This window comes from Podarcis melisellensis, assembly GCF_964234715.1.
Source record: "Podarcis melisellensis genome assembly, contig: HAP1_SCAFFOLD_190, whole genome shotgun sequence".
Classification (NCBI taxonomy): Eukaryota; Metazoa; Chordata; class Lepidosauria; order Squamata; family Lacertidae; genus Podarcis; species Podarcis melisellensis.
Genome location: NW_028113016.1, coordinates 31,100 through 54,206, shown reverse-complemented (window position 1 = coordinate 54,206; position 23,107 = coordinate 31,100). Strand labels below are relative to the sequence as shown.

Sequence of the window (23,107 nt, the reverse complement as noted above, 5' to 3'; positions counted from 1 at the left end):
GTTTGATGTTCGATTGTGCTTTTAATTCTACACATAAGGCATATTATTGTTGTTGTTTTATTATTTATTATATTATTATTATTATTATTATTATTGTAAATACTGCAATTTTGTGTTGCAAGCTGCCCTGAGACCTACAGGTATAGAGCGGGATGCGAATTTAATTAATAATAAATAAATAAAGTAAGAGAGACACCCTCCAGATTGCAATACGCGAAATAGTTTGTGATGCTTCCAGGGACACAGAAACCCTGCCAGGAGTGGGGCGTCAGGAGAGGCCCCTTTATCTCTCTGAAAAGCGGGAGGGGAGGGGGCCGGGGGGGAAGTCCCGGGTCCACCCTGTTATGTACTGATGTTCTCACCCTGGGCCAGCAGGGGGATGCTGTAGATAGTTATGCAAATGAAGGATCGAAAAGTGACGTTCAGTGATTGGATAGTTTTAGAAAGTTGCAACAGTTACAATTGTTCTGGAGCTCTATATAAGCAGGCTGACTGAGCTCCTCAGTTAAGTTTTTGTTCCAGCTTACAAATAAAGAGCTGCTTTGGAAGAATCGCTGTGTCGTCTGATATGTTCGCCCACAACTTAACACACCCCACACTCCCCCTCATTTTGGGTTCTTCGGGGGGCCCATTTCCCATGACGCCCCCCTCCCCCATTCCGGACTCACCGCGCCGGGACTGGGAGAAGGGATCGAAGATCCCGTAGTTGTACCGGCAGAAGGAATCCCCGGCGGCCATCTGGCTCCGCAGGAAGTCCTTGTTCTGGTTCCATGCCTTGACTTGGGACTCCGCCAGTTCAGCCACAGCCACGAACTTCCCTCGGTTGCTGTCGAAGTACATGAGCTCCTGCCGGTCGAAGAAGTGCCTTTGTAGGTAGCGGATCCGCTGCGTCTCGTTGAATAAGTGGCACTCGGCCTTCCCCTGGTACAGGAAATGCTCTGTGGGGGGAGAATTAAAATTGGAGGGTGGAGACTTCCGGTTTCCAGTTGCCTTGAGGGCGCAGTAGGAGACAGATGGTCTGTCTCTCCCATTCTCTCTCTCTCTCTCGTGTCACGTGATCCCATGGCGGGCGGGGAGGAGGGCACCAGAGACTGAGCTGGGAGACCCCCCCCTCACCTCCTCCCAAAGGAAAGGGGGAAATCAGAAGGAAGGCCGTTGTGGAGAGGGAGCCACAACCTCCAAGACCCTAGACCCCATGGGCGTAGCCACGATTAAGGGAGGGGGGAGGGGGGAGAGAACCGAGCTATCTGCTTTTGTTTGTTTGTTTGGGGGGGGCAGCTGCTCCCTGCCCCCCATGGCTCCGCCCATGCTTCTCCCAGTTTTTTTTTAAAAAGTAAACCTCCCTCCCACCTTTGATTGCATTGCTCTCCGGCTGGAAGAGGAAATGTTGGGGGGTGGGAGAGAGACCAGGAAAAGGGCAAGATGCCGAGGAGGGTGGGAGACGCTTCTCTGCTCTGAAGGGGGCTTCACTCCCAAAAAAAACAACCCTCCTCTCGAGGAGACCCGCTCCCCCCGCGGGAGAGCCGGTTTCACTTTCGCTTTCCCTCCCAGAGCGCAGGAAGCAACGCCTGTCTACGCAGGAGCCCATTTCAGCACCCAGAGGACCCCAAGGCAGGGAGGGTGGGCGGGGGGGGGTGGCTGACAGAGCGGACCTGCCACGAGGGGGGGCGAGTTCAGGGTCCCCGGAGCAAGGACCCATTTGCCCCAGTTTCGCTGCTGCTTTCATGGGCGTAGCCAAGGGGAACAGGGAGGGGCAACTGCCCCATCAATAAAAAACAATAAAAATACATAGCAAACTGAGGTTCTGCCCCTCCCTAACAAAAATCCTGACTACACACTTGCCTGGGTTTCTTACTATTGAGAAAGAGCAGAGAAAGGTATATTTATGCCTTATGTGTAGTCCTTTATAGACTTAATAATTGGTTATGGACTAATAATGATGAGGATCATTTTGAGAGGCAGGTGAAGAAGAGCTCAGGGCCAAATTCAGCTGCGCTCCCTCCTCCCCGCCCCCCAAAAGTCCCCTAGGGCTGCCTGCCATCAGCTGTCCTGCAGGAAGACTATTTAAGGTGTGAATATTGTGGTTTTATTAAAATTCAGTTGACTGCTATATGTAAGCTGCTGGGGTAGGATTTTAATCCTGAAAGGTGGGATATAATTAATAGCAATAAATAAATGCTCTCTTCTTCCCAGTCCAAGAAGCCTGAGCTGCTCTTTTTCAGTGGGGGGGGAGTGTTTTCCCTTCCCTCCTGCCCCTTTGCCCCCCGTGTCTCTTTGCTCACCTGGAGGCGCCTCCACGCCCAGCCCCTCCGAAGCGGAGACCACCAGCATCCCCAGCAGGAGCCCCCCAAAGGCCAAAGGCGCAGCGCCGGAGCCCCCCATCCTTCTCTCTCCTTCGTCCCCCAAGACTCCCAAATAGGACTTTCTCCGCTCAGCCCCGGGGGAAACTCCTGCCCAAGCCCCGCCCACTCCACCGCCCCGCCCCGCGAGCGTCCAATCCGCCTCCGAGCCCAGGCAGCGTCATCGGTCGCCAGGCAGGGAACTCCTGGAAAGAGCATTATCAGGGCTCTCTCGGCTCTCGCTCGACCTGCAAGTTCCTCTTTGCCTTCTCAGCTGCTTCTGATGTCTCCATTGTTGTTGCGTCGCGTGTGAATCAAGATCTTCCCCAGAAAACCTTTGCGGGGATACAAAGCTTAACAGGAATCTGTCAGTTCCATTCAAAAGTTTACTAAGGCAGCAAAAAAGGATATTTCAGACTCAGGCTTCTAAAGAGCGAGATGCGCTTTTCTTCTGCTGCGTTTTAAGCCGCTAAACCTTCGTTCCTTCTTCAACGTATCCGGAAAGAGGAAGGAAGTTTCAAGGGGGGAAGAACTGTTTCCTGAGGGAGGGGCTCCCTCTCTTGGCCCCCCAGCCTGCATCCCGAGGAGACCAAGCAGCCCCCCAATAAGGAGACCCCCTCCCCCCAATAAAAGCCCCCTCCAGCCCCCAGCTCCCCTTTGCAAGAAACATCCCTGGCGCTGGTGTCTGAGGAGCCCCATGAAGAAACACCCAGGGGGGAGACAGAGAGCAGCCCCCGCAGCCCCTTCCCCTACCCCTCCCCTTTTGGGGAGATCCAGCCCCCCCCCCCAATATTAGCTATCCTTTCCCTGCTGCTGTTTTCGCTCGGTCTCCGGCTGAGGCTCCTGCCTGGGGATGGTCCCCGTCTCTGGAGGGGCTGCCTGAGCTTCTCCCTCCTGCCCAGGGATCTTATGAAGCGTCAGAGAAATGGATCCCTGAAAATCAGCTGTCCCCCATGTCTTCCTTCCTGGCAGCTTCATCCTCTCCCTCGAACCCCCAGAAGTCCCAGGCTAGATTCTGTTTCCAACGCTGCTGCTGCGTTGTCTCAAGTCCAGCCATGAGGAAGGAGAAGAGGAAATACAATTTACATCAAAATCTATTAATTTATCTTGGCGACTTCCCATTGTGGGGTCAGAAATTATTATTGATCCTGTTTTTATATAAAATAACCAGCTATATTCACTTCTGTATAATTATGCTTGCTTAAATGTCTCTGCTTCTCTGCTGGAGAATATATCAAGTGTTATGCTAAAGAAAGCTAGTTGGCAGTCCATCAATCTGGTCTTTTGAAGTTGAATCTCTTCCTTTGTCTATTTGGTAAAGGGATCCCTGACCATTAGGTCCAGTCGTGGCCAACTCTAGGATTGTGGCGCTCATCTCGCTTTACTGGCTGAGGAAGCCAGCGTACAGCTTCCGGGTCATGTGGCCAGCAGGACTGAGCCGCTTCTGGCAAACCAGAGCAGCGCACGGAAACGCCGTTTACCTTCCCGCTGGAAGGTACCTATTTATCTACTTGCACTTTGACGTGCTTTCGAACTGCTAGGTTGGCAGGAGCAGGGACCGAGCAACGGGAGCTCACCCCATTGCGGGGATTCGAACCGCCGACCTTCTGATCGGCGAGTCCTAGGCTCTGTGCTTTAACCTACAGCGCCACCCGCGTCCCCTGTCTATTTGTTAGGGACTCGTTAGCTACCTCTTATCAGTTTACCAGGGATGTGTTAGGGAGTCATTTTATTGCTCAAGACCTTTAGATAGCCAAGAGTGAAAGATTTACAATACAAGATAACAAGGAGAATTAGCAGATGCTGGGTTTAAGACAGTATTGTTGTCGTTGTTGTTGTTGTTTAGTCGTGTCCGCCTCTTCGTGACCCCATGGACCAGAGCACGCCAGGCACTTCTGTCTTCCACTGCCTCCCGCAGTTTAGTCAAACTCAAATACCTCTTGAATATTAAAAGACACACCCCTTGCCCTTAAATTACTAATTTAAATGTACGTGGGATGTATGTGACTGTGTGTAACAGTGAGGGCACATATCAAGGAGTAAGGTGTGAAAGAGGCATTCAAGGAAGTCTGTCCGCTGCAAGTTCTTAAACCAATAGGAATTAGGGGAGGTAGAAAGGAGGAGTAAGGAGAATGAATGTTTAAAAGCATGTTACCAAGAGTCTGCCGGGGCGGCCAAATTTTCTCTGTACTTTTATTCAGCTGAATAAAACAAAGTATATACAGGGCTCTTATTGGCATCAGCAGTGCCTGAGACAATTTAAGGTTTGATTAGCAAACCCAACACCATCCTTACATCTGTGCTGGTCTAATTCTCTCTCTTCCCTGCTGCCTATCTAACCTCTTAAGCTAAAATCCTATATTACAAACTGGTGTATTTTCTTTCCATTCATAAGTCTGTTACCGGAAAAATCCGAGGGCTCCCTTGGACAAAAAGTAAAGACACCAACCAGAGTAAATGGAAGCAAATCAGCAGCCTGTAGGCTTGGTCTTTATTGAAGAAAGACTATCGCGACAGGGTGTTCCCCTCACTTGCAGGTGAGAGGAAAGACAAAGAAAAATAGTGTGCAAGGTCTTATAAAAACTTTTGAAATTCCCCTCCTCTAGGTCAAGCCCCCCCCCAGAAACATCATGCTTACATTACAGAAAGGAGGGGTTGAGGGAGGAGTTGGTGGTAACCTGAGTGTCTTGTCACCTGGCTGGTTCCTCCCCCCCCCCCCATGAGTCACTTCCAGGAGACAAAGGGGAGTTTGCAGTTTCCTGCCCCCAGAGGGAAGATCTGATCATTGTCCTTTGATTCAGTCCATGCTGAATCCACTCCCATATGCAAGTTCTTTGTGATCTTGATTGTCTTCTGTCTGGGATCATCAGGGTTGGCATAGCAACTGGGCAGGGCTCAGTTATGGGATTATGGCTGACCAGAACCAAGCCACTCCCTTTTGATAGTCCTTGTCATATTGTTACGGAAGGGGGGGGGCATGTCTTCTTCACCTTCTTCACTACAATATATCCATTTATTCCCAAATGTCAATGTCAAAGGGGACTAAAATCTATAAAATCCATAGAAAATCAACGTGCCAATTTGCTCAATTTCTCTAGGACTCCATGACACCTCCCCCTGTCTTCCATAATCCCTCAAGCAAGGTGTCAAGACCCTAATCCTGTCAAATCACTCTGCCAAACCTTTCCTCCGGGCAATGCCAGGTGACAAACTATGCATACATTGGCCATTGTCTTCCCATCTGGCACTCAGGAAGCGCTTATCTGCGCATATCTCCAGCTCTGCATATTCCCCCCTCCCTCCTCCATATGTTAATCCGGTGTAACCCAACCTCTCCTTAATGTATTCATGATGTAATCTGTGTAACCCAACCTTTCCTTAATGTATTCATGATGTAACTGGGATGTATTTTGCACTGTATTCTGGGACATGGAGGGAGTTTCAAAAGTTCACCCCTTTCTCGCTGTTCAATCTGGTCTTGAACCTGTTGCGCAATAAACCTTGGATCTCCGCATTTTGCTCCTGTCCGGCTGAGCTCATTTTCTTCCGCAGGGACCCGCGGACACTTAGTCCGACGAGCTGGGTGGCAGTGTAGCCCCGCACCCAGATTTTAGCCGTAACAATATGGAGTAAAATAAAAATGGAACAGTGCAAATCCAATGTATGGTTGATTTTTCTATGAATTTATAACAGAAGTGTGGCGTATGCCGTGTGTGAGTGTGTGTGAAGTTTGTACAAACAGAATGATTGGGGTGGGGGTGGGGGTTCCTGCTACAGGTCAAAGAAATCATTTGGCGGTATTGCGTTCTTATATTGACCGAAAAGGGGTCTCCGTTCTTCTTTCTGTATTTTCGTCTTTCTGGTCGCCCCAAAGAGCAAGAAGCAAAAGGCAGCTCCGTCACGTCCGCTTCGCACAGGCGGGGGGGGGGGGGGCTCCTCTACGGCCATAGCTCTAGGGGCCCGCGAAGTGTTCCCAGGCAGGAGGGACGAGAGGCGGGAAGTTTGGGGAAGGGGAGGAGGGGCGACAATGGAACAACGCCCCCCTTTATATTGCAGGAAAGGAAATCGGAGTAATATCAGCAAGGGAGTCGGAGGGCAAGAGAGGACCCAGAGGTAAGGAGGCCAGGTGGGGGGAGGAGGAGAAGGGGCGGAGGGAAAGGGGCAGAGACTCCTGTCCTGGGACCCACCGACAGGGGCCCAGATGCATGCATAACCCCCCCCCCCCGCAGGGTCTGCATTGCACCATCTCCTTGGAAGCCCCACCACCAAACTCCCGTTTCTCTTTCCTGGGGGGCCGAGAGATGCTCGGCTGCCCTGCAACCCCTTGGACGCCTTGGCCCCCATCCCTTGGTCCCCATCCCCAAGCAGGACTGGGGCGAGGCCGCCTTGGTGGGTCCCTTTGCGGGGGGGGGGGGGAGGGAATCGATGTAAGAGTTAAAGGAAGCGAGAGAGCCTGGGCTGGATGCTGCCTAGAGAGGCCAGGAAAGAGACCCCCTCCTTCTCTCCGCCCCCTCCCCTTGGGTGGTCCCTCTGGATGGAGAGGGGGGTGCGCTGGGGAGACAATGGGCGCGCAGGGTGAGTTGGGCCAAGGAGAGACAGGGGGCAGAGGAAGTTGGGGGGGGGGCTGAGGAGAGAGGAATGGAAGCAACATCCCTGGGGCAGGGAAGCCCAGCGTGCCAGATTTGGAGACTCCATGTAAATGAGAATTGGTGGGTGGGATTATAGTGTGCAGCAGCCCTGTAATATTCTCCTTCTATAACTTTTCATGAGCTGATGTTGCCCTACAAGTTCCAAAATAACTACACAAAATCTACAAAGAGAACCAAAGGTCAGTGGTGGCGTGAGCTTTCCAGGACCAGAATCCTCAGCCTCAGGCTTAAGCACACAAAAGCTGAAGCCATAATAATGTCATAGGTCTGTGGTGCTCAGTGTTTAGGTATATTAAATATTTGGATTTAATTAGAACTTGTGTCTTATAATGTGGATATGTTTTAAGACAGTCTCAATGTATCTTAGAAAGGGAATTCTGCAAAGGGTTTTATATGTTTGATCCGTGTTTCTGGGTAAATGCGGTGTGTCAGACTTTGAGAATGTAATCAAGAAGGTATAGGAAAGTGTGCACCTGCTTCTGAGCATCAGAAATGAGCATGGAAAAAGTTAATTAACTCGTGTAAATGCCTTTAGTGTGTACCAGTTCTTTAATCCTCCTCAAACAAAAAGTGCTGATGAACACAGGGAAACTCCTTTGTTAGGTGACACCTAGGGGGGATTAATAATTAATACTTCAAAGCATCAAAAGAAGTAAATTGGTGCAGGATGATTTGGGAATGTGTGCAGTTGATTGGATTGTATCAGGAAGATGTTGAAGATCACAGAGGAAAGAAGAAATGAAATACAGATATTCAGCATTTTCAGAAGAGGGGGAAGATGGAGAAAGTGCGTCCCCCCCAGATAAGACTCCCATCCTCCCTGGCCATGGGCCATCCTTGCTTGGGCAGAGTTCAACCACATCTGGAGGGCCAGAAATGCCTGAACTCAGCATAGAAGGTTCCTATCAAAGGTGTCCACATTCAGCAGTGTAGCAACCCCTGCCAGCACAAGGGAAAGAGCTTTTTAAAGGAAATTGTTCACCCCCAAAGCTACTTGCTTAGGATCCTACAGTGGGTCCGCCAACCTGAAGCGCCAGAGCTGCCCCTCCCCCCTGCCTTCCTCCACTGCTGCCCACACTTAAGGAATGTCTGTATGAAATCCCAGAAATGTCTGGCTCCTGTTCCAAAGAGGTCCAGTGGATATTCTAGAAAAAAGTGTGGCTAAGATTCTGACTCACAATTGTGGCTGAGAAATACAGCCAGGGAGTATGAAACTTTATTATTATTATTATTATTATTATTATTATTATTATTATTATTACACGCAGGTGGACACACCACTGTTTTCATCATTTTTCTTTTCTTTCCCACAATCAGAGTTATTCACCTTTAATATTCACCTTTTTCAGTGTGACACATATTTTTATCTTGTGATCTTCAGATGAAAAACAATATACAAATTTACTAAATAATTCCCAGTTGGAACAGAGCTAGAATATCCAGAAGCCCTTGGCCACCCATGGCAAATGAGGAAGAACAGCGAGAGAGGCCTGGACAGGGAATCTCCGCTAAGATAAGCCAGTGTCAGGAGGCAGGGGCGAGACCTGGCGGCATATAATTATTATAAATCATAATTGGGGTGGGTGTCTCAATCTGGCCTCCCCAGCAGTCAGGCTCCAGCTGCTTTCCTTCTGCATCTCCAGCTCTCTCCATTCAATAATGCAAGGCTGAGAGATGGAGGTCCAACCCCAAGAACATTCTCCAACTGAGCACTCCTTCAACCGACCACAAGCACCAAGCCTTGTCACTAAACTTATATATGGGTCTCCCAAAATGGTCACTATGCACCTCCTGAGGCCAAAGGGAGTGTGCAGGTGATTAATAAAGATCTGGAGGTTGAAGGGGACAAAATGTGGCCCAAGGGGTGGAGGATTATAGTGCAGAGGATGAAGAACTTCATGATGAACTTAGGACCCTGATGAATAGTGGGCGGGTTCATGGACATAGAGCAGCTCCCTTTCCTGTGAGAAACCACTTTATTTAAAAAGTAAACCCCACTGTATTCTGAGATAATGCTGCTTCATTAACGTTGATTAAGGGTAATGAAAGGCTTATGATGCATTACTATTATTTGACATTATTTCATTTGCTTTTCCTAAAAATTTGGAATATATGCAGGACAGGATAGATGGTACAAGATGTTAAAATAAGAGCAGGTGCTAACTGATGTGTGTAATATTCCTTTCTTCTCTTCCTAGAAAACAAATAGGATTTTCTCCCCCCCCCCACCGCCACATCGAAAGAAGACAATGAAGAAGGCAGTCAGAATTCTGGGGGGCCATGTCCAATGGGAATAACGAAGAAACTATTTAAATGCATAGAAAGAGTGGAAAGAGAGAAAGTGTGGAAAGACAGAGGAGAAACAGTTTGAAAGTATGGAGTGTGGGAAGAGCTTCAGTGACAGTGAAACACTTAGAAAACATCAACGGACTCACACAGGAGAAAAGCCATTTAAATGCATGGAATGTGGAAAAAGCTTTGGTTCGAGTTCAAACCTTCGTATACATAAACACACACACACAGGGGAGAAACCATATAAATGTACTGAGTGTGGAAAGAGTTTCAATCAGATTGGACACCTTAGAAACCATCAACGGACCCACACAGGGGAAAAACCTTTTAAATGCATGGACTGTGGAAAGAGCTTCACTGATAGTGGAACATTCAGAAAACATCAACGAACTCACACAGGGGAGAAACCATTTAATTGCATGGAGTGTGGAAAGAGCTTCAGTCAGAGTGGAGACCTTAGAAAACATCAACGGACTCACACGGGGGAGAAGCCATTTAAATGTATGGAGTGTGGAAAGAGCTTCACTTATAGTGGAATACTTAGAAAACATCAACGGACTCACACAGGGGAGAAGCCATTTAAATGTATGGAGTGTGGAAAGAGCTTCAGTAGAAGTGAAAGCCTTAATTTACATCATCGAACTCACACAGGGGAAAAACCATATCAATGTATGGAGTGTGGAAAGAGCTTCATTGATAGTGGAACACTAAGAAACCATCAACGGACTCACACAGGGGAAAAACCATTTAAATGCATGGAATGTGGAAAGAGCTTCAGTTGGAGTGGGCAACTGAATTCACATAATCAAACACACAGGGGAGTGACTATTTAAATGTATGGAGTTTTGAAAGAGTTTCTTTCAGAGTGGAACCTTTAATTCACACACGGGAAACTTAGAAGACATCAACAGACACACCTGGGCAAAAGCATATAAATGTATAGAGTGTGGAAAGACCTTACTGCTAGTGAAACACTTACAAGCTATCAACGGACTCACAAAGGGTAGAAATCATTTAAATTCCTGGAATGTGGAAAGAGCTTTTATTGGAGTGGAAACTTAAGCAAACACCAGCGAATTCACAAAGGGGAAACCACTTACTAAAATGGAGTGTACGTACGTAGAGTTTCAGTTCTGCTGTTCTTACAAAACATCAATGGACTCAGAAGGAGGAGGAGCTTTAAGAGCTGAAACCCTACAAACCCCTCAACACTGAAAATGCCAAAATGATTTGAATGAAAGGAGTGCAGGAAGTGCTTCTGTTAAATTATATATATACATATATATTATTTTATTTACAGATTGCAACATACTTTCGAGGTACACATTAGTTTCACATATGACTTCCTCTCCATGGTTTCCCCACATAATTTTAAAAATTGCTGTATATTTCAGATTTTCTACAGCTTACCTTTTCTACACTCTTCTCCAACAAGTATTCAACTGTTTTTTTTCATTCAGCTCCTACCTGTGTTTGTACATGTTTACAAAAATGCTTTAAATATTCAACAAAAGGTTTCTACTCCTCCTTAAAGCCTGCCTTGATCTCTTATTTTCATAGTTAAATTTGCCAAGCCGGCATATTCCATCACTTTTAACTGCCACTCTCTTGATCAAGTGTAGCTATCTCTTGATTTTGCCATTTTTGTGCATAAAGTACTCTTGCTGTTGTCGTTCATCTGTCTTCTTGGAACATCTAACCAAGTTATCCCTAAAAGAAATGTTTCATGGTTTCTGCAGGAGCATCACCTTAAGTAATTTCCCCCCTCGTTATAATTCATCTCCCCAAAGCACCTAACCGCTTTACATGTCTAGCAGATATGGAGAAAAGTACCTTCTGTTTCTTTACATTTCCAAGATATATATCTGACTCCAGCTTACTCAGTTTCAGATACTGCGTATAAACGATTTTCATAAAATTTTATTTCAAAGCCTAACACACTGTAAATTGTACATTCAATTTCCTCAGATTTTCCCATGCTTCCATCTCTAGACCAATGGATTGTAGATCATTTGTCTATAATTTGCCATTGTAAGAGCATCTTCTAAATGAATTTTTCTTTGTTCTCTAGTAACTCTTTTTCAAACTGAGATCTTTGCTTAATAAACCCACACTTCTTATTTTGTTTTAAGACTTCAGTCAGTTGATAGTATTCCAACCAATCTGTCTCCTGATCTTAATATCCTCTGACTTCTTTAACATTGTACCCTCTTCTGTGAAGGCCGATAGCTCCCTATAGGTCACCCATCTCTTTTCCATGTTCAGCTTCTTTTGTGAGATTGCTTCTATGGGCGAAAGCCACAAAGATATTTTCCTTTCCAACTAATCTTTATACATTTCCAAAGCTCTAAATAAGTTTTTCAACATGCATGCCAGCCAAATTTATTACCGTATGCTTCTACAGTGGAACCTCACTTATCCAGGCTAAACTTATCGAAATAATAACCGTTAAGAGGGACCAACTGGCCAAAGACTTGCCTCATGTTGTAATGTTTAGTTTTGCTCCTTATGTTATTTTCTTACAGTTTTCTTTATTATTAAAGCTTAGTTTACATTTACATAAACGACTTATTTTTCTCAAAGAAAAAGGAACTCTACTGCAGAAAGGTGTGGAATGTCCTAGACGTGGGTGGGCGAGGAGGGTTGACTTTTATCTGTGTGAACCACCCCCCTTCCTTCTGCTCTCACTGGGCTTTGCTTCCCCACACAGCCAACACTGCTCAGCATTCAGGGAAATGGAAGAGGGAAACTGGCCACGATCCAGGAGACAGGTCACCAGAAAGCAAAGCAAAACCTACTGAAAAATAATAATAATAAAATTTGATTTATACCCCGCCTTTCCTGGTTCAGAAAACTGGGCTCAGGGCGGCTAACAACAAATTTAAAACACTTAACTGATACAACAAAGAACAGCATAAAATACAATATAAAACGTGAATAATGATAAATTCAGAATTCAAAAATAAATTTAGGGGGAATGGCGGAGCTGAAGTAGGCGGGGAAGCCCCACAAGCCCCCCTACTAGAGGAATAGTAGCACTGACCCCGTACTCAAAGCCGATGGCCACTTCTGAGACCAGGAAAGAATTCCACCCACCTTGTCACATGCAGCTGGGCTCACTTGCCAGAGCCCACTAGAGAGCTTGTCTCCACAGGCAACTGGGTGCAGCCCACGTGCTCCCTGCTTGTGGCTCAGGGTGGCCTGCACTGCAGGGGGCTCCTCTCTCAGGTGTGGGGAACTTCTGCAGAGGGAGGGGTGTGTGACATGGCCTCTTTCTCCCTGTCCACCTCCCATCACCCAATCCCGGGAGGTACCTCGTGGCTCTCCCACCTATCAGCACCTAGGAAAAAGAGTGCCCTTTTTGCTCCAGGTGAAGTGCTGATATATTTGGTGCTGAAAGGGTGGGGAGTGGCGAGAGAGATCTTTGTGCCCAAAGTCTCTGCCACCTCCTCATCCCCAGGGGTTTGGCCTGTGTCTGGACTGCACCACTTCAGCCTGCAAGGGAGACCCTGTTGTGGCCTTGTATGTGTGTGGCAAGGTAGCACTCAAGAACAGTTCCCACCAACCAACATTACATCATTCCACCACTGCCCACAAGAGGGCGATCTTTCCTCTACACAAGGTAGAATCCTAGAATTGTCAAGTTGGAAGGGACCACAAGGGTCATCTAGCCCAGCCCCCTGCAATGCAGGAATATTTTGCCCAAAGTGGGGCTCAAACCCATGGCCCTGAGATTCAGAAGCTTATGCTCTACTGACTGAGCTCTAAAAGGGAGTTTTAGTTCAAGCAGAGACCAGGATAATTAGGGTTATCATATTTCAAAAAGGAAAAACCAGGACACCCCCCAAAATTGTAGAACTTTTTCTTTTTCTTTTTTTAGACAAGACCCCAAAATGCAAAAAAGCCCATGAGTTTTCAGTTGGCTTTTCTTAAATCCAGGACAAAGTGCCATCTTTTGGAAATCCCCCCCCCCCGGACATCAATTCCACCTTTGAAATCTCAGGAAAATCCAGACGTATGGCAGACCCACAATAATATACCTAGGGGGGAAATGGTTCCGCAGGTTTTCAGGGAGGGGAAGACTCACTGAGACCTGCAGGAAACCTCTGAGCCTGTAGGGAGGGAGGGGGGCAGAGGAAGTTGGGGGGCTGAGAGAGGAAAGGAAGCATCTCTGGGGGAGGGGAGCCCAGCCCAGCATTGCCAGGAGGGCGGAGAGAGACAGAGGGAGGTCTCCGCCCCAGAGCAGAACCATCCAGATTGCGCCCCCCAACCATGGACAAATTAGCTCTTCTTTCTAAGGAAGCGGGTGGTCTAAACCACTGAGCCTCTTGGGCCTGACAGGAAGGTTGGCAGTTCGAATCCCTGCGATGAGCTCTCGTTGCTCTGTCCCAGCTCCTGCCAACCTAGCAGTTCGAAAGCACGCCAGTGCAAGTAGATAAATAGGTACTGCTGTGGCAGGGAGGTAAACAATGTTTCCGTGCGCTTTGGTTTTTGTCATGCTGTTTCATTGCACCACCAGAAGCTGTTTAGTCTTGCTGGCCACATGACCCAGAAAGCTGTCTGTGGACAAATACCGGCTTCAATGTATTCCTCTTGTGTTTTATGATTTTCCTGATATTGTAAGTGAGCTGGACCTGGTATGTGACCGTAATAATAAAATTCCATTCAGTTCAAACACCAGCTCCCTCAGCCTGGAAGAGAGATGAGCGCCACACCCCATAGTCGCTTTTGACTGGAATTAACCTTCCAGGGGTCTTTTACCTTTTTACCTTTACCTTAGCTCTTTTTCTGCCACTTCCTTTTTTAATATAATTTTTAAAATTAATTTTCAACATATCATTTTCAACAGTAATTAAACATATTTTAACATCTTATGCAATTTTTTGACTGCCATCAATTTCATCTGAAAATTATCCAATCTAATCTCTAAATACACATTTCCCACTTCTTCCATTACGTTTAGTTAATAACTAATTATCACTACTCTTTCTCTAACTTGCAATGCTTCATACATTTCTCCTTACACACTTCTTGTAGTCCTACTAGCCTAATTTGTTGGTTACAGCTGCACATCAGATAATTCGTATATTTCTTCCAATCTTCTGTAAATCTCTGGTCCTGCAGGTTTCGAATCCTTCCTGTCATTTTGTCTAATTCTGCGTAGTCCATTAAATTTGTCTGCCATTCTTCTTTTGTCGGACTCTCTGCCTCTCTTCCAACCCCAACCCTCTCCACCCGTTTAATTCACCCTCTATTAAAAACTTATGAGGTAATACTCGGTATTTTTCTTCATAGACATTTTTATGGACATATTTTTAAGCCGATTTTGCGCCTCCCCACCCCTTAGCAACGGCCCGAGGGGGCTGCCTGGGGTTCTCCTGCCCATGGATCTTATATGGGGTCCGTATGCCCCCCAGACCTTCACGGAAGCTCCATCCTCTCCCCTCTCTCTGTGGGGAGGCAGGGGAAAGAAAGGAGACCCCCCCTCTCTCAGACAGCCCCATGTCTCTTCCCACCCCCAGAGGCTGGCTCCATCTCTGGACTTCACAGAGGACCTTGAAAGGCAAACTTGGGCGGGGGAGGGAGGGAGTGACCCCCCTTTGGCTTCCCTGGATCAGCCCCTCCCCCACTCTCCTGATCCTAAGAAAGAAGTTGGGGGGCTTCCTTCCTTTTCACCCCCATCCTCTCCCCTCCCAACCGTTCTGCTTGTAGATTGAAAACCACGTCCTTCTCTCCCCCCCCAAACCCAGGTCACCCCCATATATGATGCCCCCCCCGCAGCCATCTCGCCCCCCTGCTGTGGGGAGGAGGAAGGAGGGGGGCCATGTCCCCATGGAGCCCCCAGAGGCAGCGCCGTCCCGTCCGCTTCCCATCCCAACACAGGGAGGGGCTGCTCTCTACTAAGTAGCTCTAGGGGCAAGCGAATCCCAAAAGGAACCGGAAGTGTCGCTGCTAAATGTGCCGCCAAAAGTGTAGATTCGGAATAGGGAGGAGGGGCGTCAGTGAAGATCCCCCCCCCCAAATCCCTTTCTATTGCAGACAAGGAAAGCGGACTAATCTGGAGCCAGGGAGGCGGAGGACCAAGAGGTAAAGAGGGAGAGAAGGGGGGGGAATAGGGGAGGGGGGATAAGAGGGGAGGACAAAGAGACCCCCTGGGGCCCGTCGACAGGGGCCCCGACCCAGGTGGGAAGGGGGGGGCCAACACCTGCAGGGCTGGCCTTGCAAGATCTCCTGGGGAGCAGCAGCACCGCCAGACTCCCCTTTCTCTTTCCTGGGGGGCCGAGAGATGCTCAGCTGCCCCCCCCCCCGGACGCCTGGGCGGGAAGGGGAAGGAGGACCCCAAGCAGGGCTGGGGGTGGGGCTGAGGCCCCCCATTCTCCCGGCTTCCCCCTGGCAGGAATCCCTGGGGTCGTGGGGCGCCTGGCTGGGGAAACGGGGAGAGGGAGTCCAGGGAAGGGTTAATGGAAGGGGAGGAGCCTCGACAGAGACCCCTCCCCTTCCAGCACCCCTGACCCCCCTTCTGCCCCCCTTCCCTGATGACACTACCAGGTTATATGTATTCACTAGGACTCATTTCCATACTTTGGATTGTCCTGAATACCACCATTTGCTAGCCAAGGCCAAACCCAAAAGTCCCACTGAGATGATGATTGATAATATTGTCATTTATCCATTTTAGACCCCTAGGTAATAGCAATTGCAAGGACATTGTGCTGCTCTCCTCTGTACAGTTCCACCCCTATTTCAGACCTTGTGGCTGATTTAAATGTTTAGCTGCTGATAACATGGCAACGTTTAGCAGGTGATATTGTGAGGTTTTGCTGGTGATAAACCGCAAGTGATATTGTGAGTTTTGGTAATGATAACATTACGATCTTTATCTCCTAATAGCACTGCAATATTTAGCAGTGCTACTAACATTACAGTGTTTAGCTGGTAAGTTATCGCAATGTTGAAAAACAGGTATCGCCTAGCCCTTGCACACATTGTCATTTGTAATATATTGCCAGCTCAGTATTAGGAAACAGTTATCACGATGTAAACTTCAAGCCAGTCTTGGACAATATACCAATATATCGCCCAGCTCTAATTATGACCTATATTTCTGACCCAGTGTATCATTGCTGATTTTACCAGTTTGTTCTTAATTTCCCATTCTGATAGCATCTTGTACATTTTGGAAATCGGTTTCTCTTTACTCGCAATAACAGCTCTTTCAAATTTTGAGTAAAATAAACCTCTCCTTTTATCTTGTCTAAACAAGACGATTTGATAGTATTGAAACCAATCTGCCACCACACGTCCCATCTCATCCTGTTTTTTCAATTTTATTTTTTCTTCCAAAAATTCCAGAATATCTCTGTAAGTTGCCCATTGTCCTTCCGTATTGCATTTTTTAAAAAAAGGTATTGCTTCTGTGAGTGAGTTCCTTTTCTGCTTATACTTTTACTACGTCTACTTTTTTGTCTGTTGTTTGTATTTTCTTTTATTTATTTATACTTTTCACAATCTTTATATTGTACAGATTGTATAGGATGTATGTTAGTACTGTATGTTCTGTGTGCATTTTAAGATTTGTTTTGCTTAATAACATTCAATTTAAAAAGAAAAAGAAACATATAGAGATTGATTGAGGAAAAATATGGCCCGCAGCTGGAGGATTAGTGTTCATGGACATTTCTGCACTGCTGGGGGTTGGATTAGATGGCCCCCAGGGTCTCTTCCAACTCTCCAGTTCTATGATTCTATGACATGTGGGGGGGGACATGGAAGGATGTACGAGATGTAAAAATAGGAGAAGGTGCTAATTGAACTTTATGTGCTTCATATTCTTTTGTTTTCTTCTTTGAAACACGAACAGGAGTTTATGTTCCATGCACTCCAAAGAAAGCAGTGGAGAAGACAGTCAGAATTCTGGGGGGACACCTGAAATTTCCTTAGGCTTAACAAAGAAACAATTTAAATGCAATGTGATTCAGTCAATGAACACACAAACTTCACATCAATGAACTCAAAGAGTGGAGAAACCATTTCAGGCTATGGAGCGTGGAAAAAGCTTCAGTGATAGTGGAATGCCTGGAAAACATCAACAGACTAACACAGGGAATAAACCATTTAAATGTGTGGAGTGTGGGAAAAGCTTCACTGGTAGCGGAACACTTAGAAGACATCAACGAACTCACACAGGAGAGAAACCATTTAAATGTAGGGAATGTGGTAAGAACTTCACACAGAGGTCACACCTTCATGCGCATCAACAAACTCACACAGGGGAGAAAGCATTTGAGTGTATGGAGTGTGAAAAGAGCTTCAGACAGAGGCCACACCTTCACGCGCATCAGCGAACTCACACAGGGGAGAAAGCCTTTCAATGCATGGAGTGTGGAAAGAGCTTCAGGGACAGTGGAACGCTTAGAGTTCATCAACGGATTCACACAGGAGAGAAACCATATAAATGTATGGAGTGTGGAATGAGCTTTACTGATTATAGAACACTTAAAAAACACCATCGGATTCACACAGGGGAGAAACCATTTGAATGTATGGAGTGTGGAAAGAGCTTCAGAGAGAGGTCGCACCTTCACGCACACCAACAAATTCACACAGGGGTGAAACCATATAAATGTATGGAGTGTGGAAAGAGCTTCAGTGATGGTGGAACTCTTAGAGTTCACCAACGGATTCACACAGGGGAGAAACCATATAAATGTACGGAGTGTGGAAAGAGCTTCAGTGATAATAGAACACTTAGAAAACATCAACGGATTCACACAGGGGAGAAACCATTTGAATGTATGGAGTGTGGAAAGAGCTTCAGTCAGAGTTCAAGCTATAGAAGGCATCAAAGGACCCACACAGGGGAGAAACCATTTAAATGCATGCAGTGTGGAATGAACTTCACTAATAGTTCACACCTTCGGTCACATGAACGAACTCACACAGGGGAGAAGCCATTTAAGTGCATGGAGTGTGGAAAGAACTTCAGGGACATTTCACAGCTTCGTTCACATGAACGAACTCACGTAGATGAGAAACCATTTAAATGCATGGATTGTGGAAAGAACTTCAGGGACATTTCACACCTTCGTGTACATCATCGAACTCACACGGGGGAGAAACCATTTGAATGCATGGAGTGCGGAAAGAGGTTTAATCGGAGTGAAACACTTAGAATCCATCATCGAACTCACACAGGGGAAAAACCATTTAAATGCATGGAGTGTGGAAAGAGCTTCAGTGACAGTGGAACACTTAGAATTCATCAACGAATTCACACAGGGGAGAAACCATATAAATGTACAGAGTGTGGAAAGAGCTTCACTTATAATAGAGCACTTAAAACACACCAACGGATTCACATGGGAGAAACCATGTAAATGTATGGAGTGCGGAAAGATCTTTCATCAATGGATTCACACAAGGGAGAAACCATATACAGTCGTATCTTGGATCCTGAACGCCTTGCAAATTGAACGTTGTGGCTCTCAAACGCCACAAACCTGGAAGTAATTGTTCCGATTTGTGCGTGTTCTTTGGAACTGAACATCTGATACGACTTCTGCAGCTTCCAATAGGTTGCAGGAACTTCCTGCAGCTAATCAGATGTTGTGCTTTGTATCCGAACATTTTGGAAGTCAAACAGACTTCCAGAACACATTATGTTTGACAGAATAATATGAAATTACTTTCTAAAATGTATAAATTATTTCTAGAAGGATTTACAAAGATGAACACGTTAAATTTGTCATATGTGGTGGACATGCATGATAGTAAAAGCATTTTGGAAAATGATATATAGTGAATTGGAAAAAAAATGTTTAAAATAACATTAAAAAACTGAAGCTTCTCTTTTAGGACTCATAGGTGGAGAAATTTCAAGGGAGCAGGAAAGGTTATTTATGTACTCAACAACAGCTGTGCATATGGTATTAGCCCCGATATGGAAAAAAGACAAAGTCCCTACCAGAGAAGAATGGCAGATTAAGTTGATGGACTGTGCTAAATTGGCATGTGAATTTAAATAATAATTTGGAAAATTTAATAAATAGATTTCCAGAAAAAGAGAGGAAAACATAGAATTCATTAACAGATTCACACAGGGGAGAAACCATATAAATGCATGGAGTGTAAAAGGAGCTTCACTGAGACTTGAAACCTTAGAAAACATCAAGGAATTCACGTAGGAAAAAACAATTTAAATCTATAAAAAAAAAGCCTCAGCCAGAGTACAGAGCTTGATATGCATCAATGGACCCACAGAGGAAAGCATTTAAATGCATGGTGTGTGGAAAGAACTTCAGTAGAAGTGGAAACCTCAGACAACATCAGTGGACTTTCAAAGGGGAGAGACCATTTCAATGTATGCAGTGAGGAAAGAAGTTCACTGATAGTGGAAAACTTAAGAAGACCTCAAGAAGCTCAGACAAGGGTGAAATCATGTAAATGTCAGGAATATAATTAGAGTTTCATTCAAAGTTTCAGTCTTTAATGTATAGACATGTAGTTAGGGTCTCACAGTAGTAAATGTAATGTAAGATTTAATGTACTGTAATGTTACATAGGGAGGGGGAGTGTGTGAATCTTCTTACATCCCCAAGGTAATATTGCAAACCACATATATTCTTTACATTTTATAAATTATTTTTTGTCGCAACACCTCATACTCCGCTACGTGAAGTGTCCAGATAAAACGTTATCGCTGCACAACTTGCATGAGGAGGGGAGGTGGCACATTGAAGAGGAGGCAGTGCCTGAGCATCTCGAAGGAATGTGCCAGGGTAGAGGATGTTGACACAGGTTTGTGTAAAATGTTTCACTGTGAGCTCGAATATCTATTCCCTGAATAACAGGGGAGAAACCATACAGATGAATGTAATAACATGGAATGTGAATGGACTAAATACGAAATCCAAAGGCAATAAGATAACACATGTATTAAGAAAGCAGAAATTAGATTCAATAAGCTGGATCCATCTCTGGGCTTCACATAAGGTCTTGCAGTGCACACCTGGGTGGGGGTGGGAAACCCCACTTTGTGGCTGGCTTGCCTGGATCAGCCCCTCCCTCTGCCACCCTGGCAGCTGCCCCTCCCTTACCCCCATGGCTATGTCCATGTGCTGAGATACAATCCATCTGCATCCAAAGGTGGTAAATGCACGAACCTTTCCAGCTTGGGTGCTTCCTGGGCAAAGGACCCATTTTCATGATAGACAATGCCTGTGGCTGGAGGCTCTACACACAGGTGTGCATATGCAGGCCAAAGATTGCCAGTATTATAGGCAAGGTGGGCGAGTTTGCCAAATTTACAGGCTGTACATAAGGAAGAGTTAGTGCAGAGGTTAGCAACCTATGGCCCACGGGCCGGTAGCAGCCTGTAGAAGTCGTCTGATCGGCCCGTGATGACCCCTGCCACCCGCCGCCACCCTTTCTTACCGGCACAGCACAGTGTGGGGACCAATTTCCGGGTGATGGAGCCTTTGCGCTTGTGCACAGGCACTCCTCCGACCCAGACGTGCGCCTGAAATAACGTGTGCACATGCATGCGGGAGATGCACCCATGTACACTTGCTATTGCCATGCACATCTGGGTCGTTATTTCCGTGCACGCCAACCCAGAAGAGTGCACATGGGCACACACTCCAGCCCATCCTCTGACTGGCGGAGCGTGGACCAGCCCATCGGCTGAGAAGCTTGCCGTCCCCTGAGGTACTGGATGAATTATAGGTCACAGCAACCCTGTTATATTTTCCCGTCTGTAACTTTTCATGAGCTGAAATTGTGGCACAAATTCCAAAATAACTGCAAAATCTATGAAGAGAACCACAGGTGAATGGTGGTGTGAGCTTTCCTGGTACAGAGTCCACATCATCAGCCTGCAGTCTTGTCAGTAGTTCTCTGACAAACCCCACGACCCCAGAAACAACTCAGACGTGGGTCTGAAAAAATGGTCAATATGGACCTCCTTCAGCCAAAGGGACTGTGCAGTTGATTCATAAATTTCTCGAGGTCAAAGGGGAGTGGAAAATGTGGCTCAAGGGGTGGAGGATTATTATGCAGAGATTTTTTTAAAAGTACCGTATTTTTTGCTCTATAAGACTCACTTTTTCCCTCCTAAAAAGTAAGGGGAAATGTGTGTGCGTCTTATGGAGCGAATGCAGGCTGCGCAGCTATCCCAGAAGCCAGAACAGCAAGAGGGATTGCTGCTTTCACTTCGCAGTGATCCCTCTTGCTGTTCTGGCTTCTGAGATTCAGAATATATTTTTTCTTGTTTTCCTCCTCCAAAAACTAGGTGCGTCTTGTGGTTTGGTGCATCTTATAGAGCGAAAAATAAGGTAATTAGGAACAGAGGGCATGTACATGTTCCCTTTCCTGTGAGGAACCACTTAATTGATCATGCTCCTTTATTATCGATATATAAGACCTTAAATTTTCTTTTTCAGCCTCCCTCATAATGCAGCTGAATAATGGGATACTTTTATCAAAGTCTACTTCCAACAGGGGAAAGGAGGAGCTCCAGGGCAGGCTCTTGGTGGCCCCATTTTCCTTCATCGTCCCCATGTGGCAACCCCATGGCTCCTGCTTTTGGGGTGTCACCGGAAATCACCCCCCCATCTACACGCGTACCGCACAAGCACCACACACACATACACGCATCTCCCCTCCCTGGCCCGAGAGATGTCCCTTTAGAGGGTCATCTCCTAAAAGCCTTCCGTAAATAAGGAAGCGCTAGACTGACAGCCGTTCGCCATAAGCGCTCCGCTTCGCCCCATTTTACTGTGAGTAGACCGGGCGCCTGAACTCTAGGTCAAACAGCGGCCGCCTCAGCCAATCATTGTTGCCGAACAGCGCCCCTGGTGGCGGCTGCACTGGTACTACAGCCGGCATTCGCTACGTCCCTGTTTGACAGCTCACTAATACAATGTTTCCGAGTTCAGTCAACCATGACTGATCCAATCAAGACCTTGCTACATTGTTTCCTGAACTTGGAGCTGGTTTGAACTTCAAAGTCTTTTGCCGTTTTATATTCACCAAAAATCAGCCGTATGTCGGATTTTCATCGGACCACTTTTATTCCTCTGCATGTTACAAGGACTATCAAAGGGGGGTGACTTGGGACGGAGTGGCCATAATCCCTTGACCGAGCAGTCACGTACTCTGCGACCTTTCCCCGCTGACAGGACAACCTTGATAGCCCTCGTGATGGGCTCAGACACAGGGCTATCAGGGATACAATAACTTGCATATCTTAGTGTATTTCGCGCGGACTCTCACAAAGGCCACTGACCGGATTCCCCTCAGGGGGCAGGAAGACTTCACCCTTCTCCTTTGTTTTACAGAGTGACTCATGTGGGGAGGGGAGAGGAGGCTCTGGCCAGGTGTCGGGACACTCGGATTACCTGTGAAGCCCCTCCTCGACTCCTCCTCATTCTAATGTAATCATGATGTAAATATGATGTAATTCTGGGGGTGTAGTTTGGGGGATTAGCAACTAATAAAAGTTAGGGTCATCCTTTGTTCTGGGCTTCCATCTTGCTTCACCTCGTGGGCGGTGGGAGCCCTGTCGCGACAGTCTTTCTTCTAATGAAGACCAAGCCTACTGGCTGCTGTTTTGCTCTGACTTGCTCTGGTTGGTGTCTCTGTTTGTCCAAGGGAGCCCTCGGATTGTCCGGTAACAGGGGTTTGGATTGGCCTACGGGAGAATCCCGGAATTAGCCAATCACGTGTGGCCCATTGTGTAAATAATGTATATAAAGCAGACATTTTGGGGGAACTTTCATTCCTCCTCACCACTATGAGCTGAATAAAGAGCATGAAATCCACACTCGA

At 46.6% G+C, this 23,107-nt stretch overlaps 2 protein-coding genes and 1 pseudogene across 5 annotated transcripts in view; 2 read left to right on the top strand and 1 right to left on the bottom strand.

Moving 5' to 3' along the window:
* LOC309362411 (HLA class II histocompatibility antigen, DP beta 1 chain-like) overlaps positions 1–2,724 on the bottom strand; it is a 31,061-nt pseudogene extending 28,337 nt beyond the window's left edge. Inside the window, exons 1-2 of the transcript XR_014173441.1 lie at positions 2,283–2,724; positions 669–938 (exon numbers count right to left, since the gene is read on the bottom strand). The product of XR_014173441.1 is annotated as an HLA class II histocompatibility antigen, DP beta 1 chain-like (transcript). The remainder of the gene's footprint in view (positions 1–668; positions 939–2,282) is intronic.
* LOC309362413 (uncharacterized protein) overlaps positions 1–11,832 on the top strand; it is a 107,178-nt gene extending 95,346 nt beyond the window's left edge. For 2 of the 3 annotated variants that reach the window (XM_081931758.1, XM_081931757.1), the window contains exon 2: positions 9,187–11,832. In XM_081931758.1, coding sequence (XP_081787884.1) covers positions 9,364–10,113 — 750 coding nt within the window. In that variant the 5' untranslated portion in view covers positions 9,187–9,363 and the 3' untranslated portion in view covers positions 10,114–11,832. Of the gene's footprint in view, positions 1–6,335; positions 6,453–9,186 lie in introns of those variants that run through there. The other variant, XM_081931756.1, reaches the window with a different exon arrangement.
* A 3,160-nt stretch (positions 11,833–14,992) lies between these two features.
* Positions 14,993–18,675, top strand: LOC309362414 (uncharacterized protein). The gene is made up of 2 exons (XM_081931759.1): positions 14,993–15,367; positions 17,142–18,675. The coding sequence occupies exon 2, from the start codon at positions 17,320–17,322 to the stop codon at positions 18,655–18,657; it is 1,338 nt and encodes a 445-aa protein (XP_081787885.1). The 5' UTR covers positions 14,993–15,367; positions 17,142–17,319; the 3' UTR covers positions 18,658–18,675.
* Positions 18,676–23,107: the final 4,432 nt, after the last annotated feature.

Coding starts and splice junctions, on each gene's coding strand:
- LOC309362414 (XM_081931759.1), top strand. CDS start 17,320: ATGGAGCGTGGAAAAAGCTTCAGTGATAGTGGAATGCCTGGAAAACAT.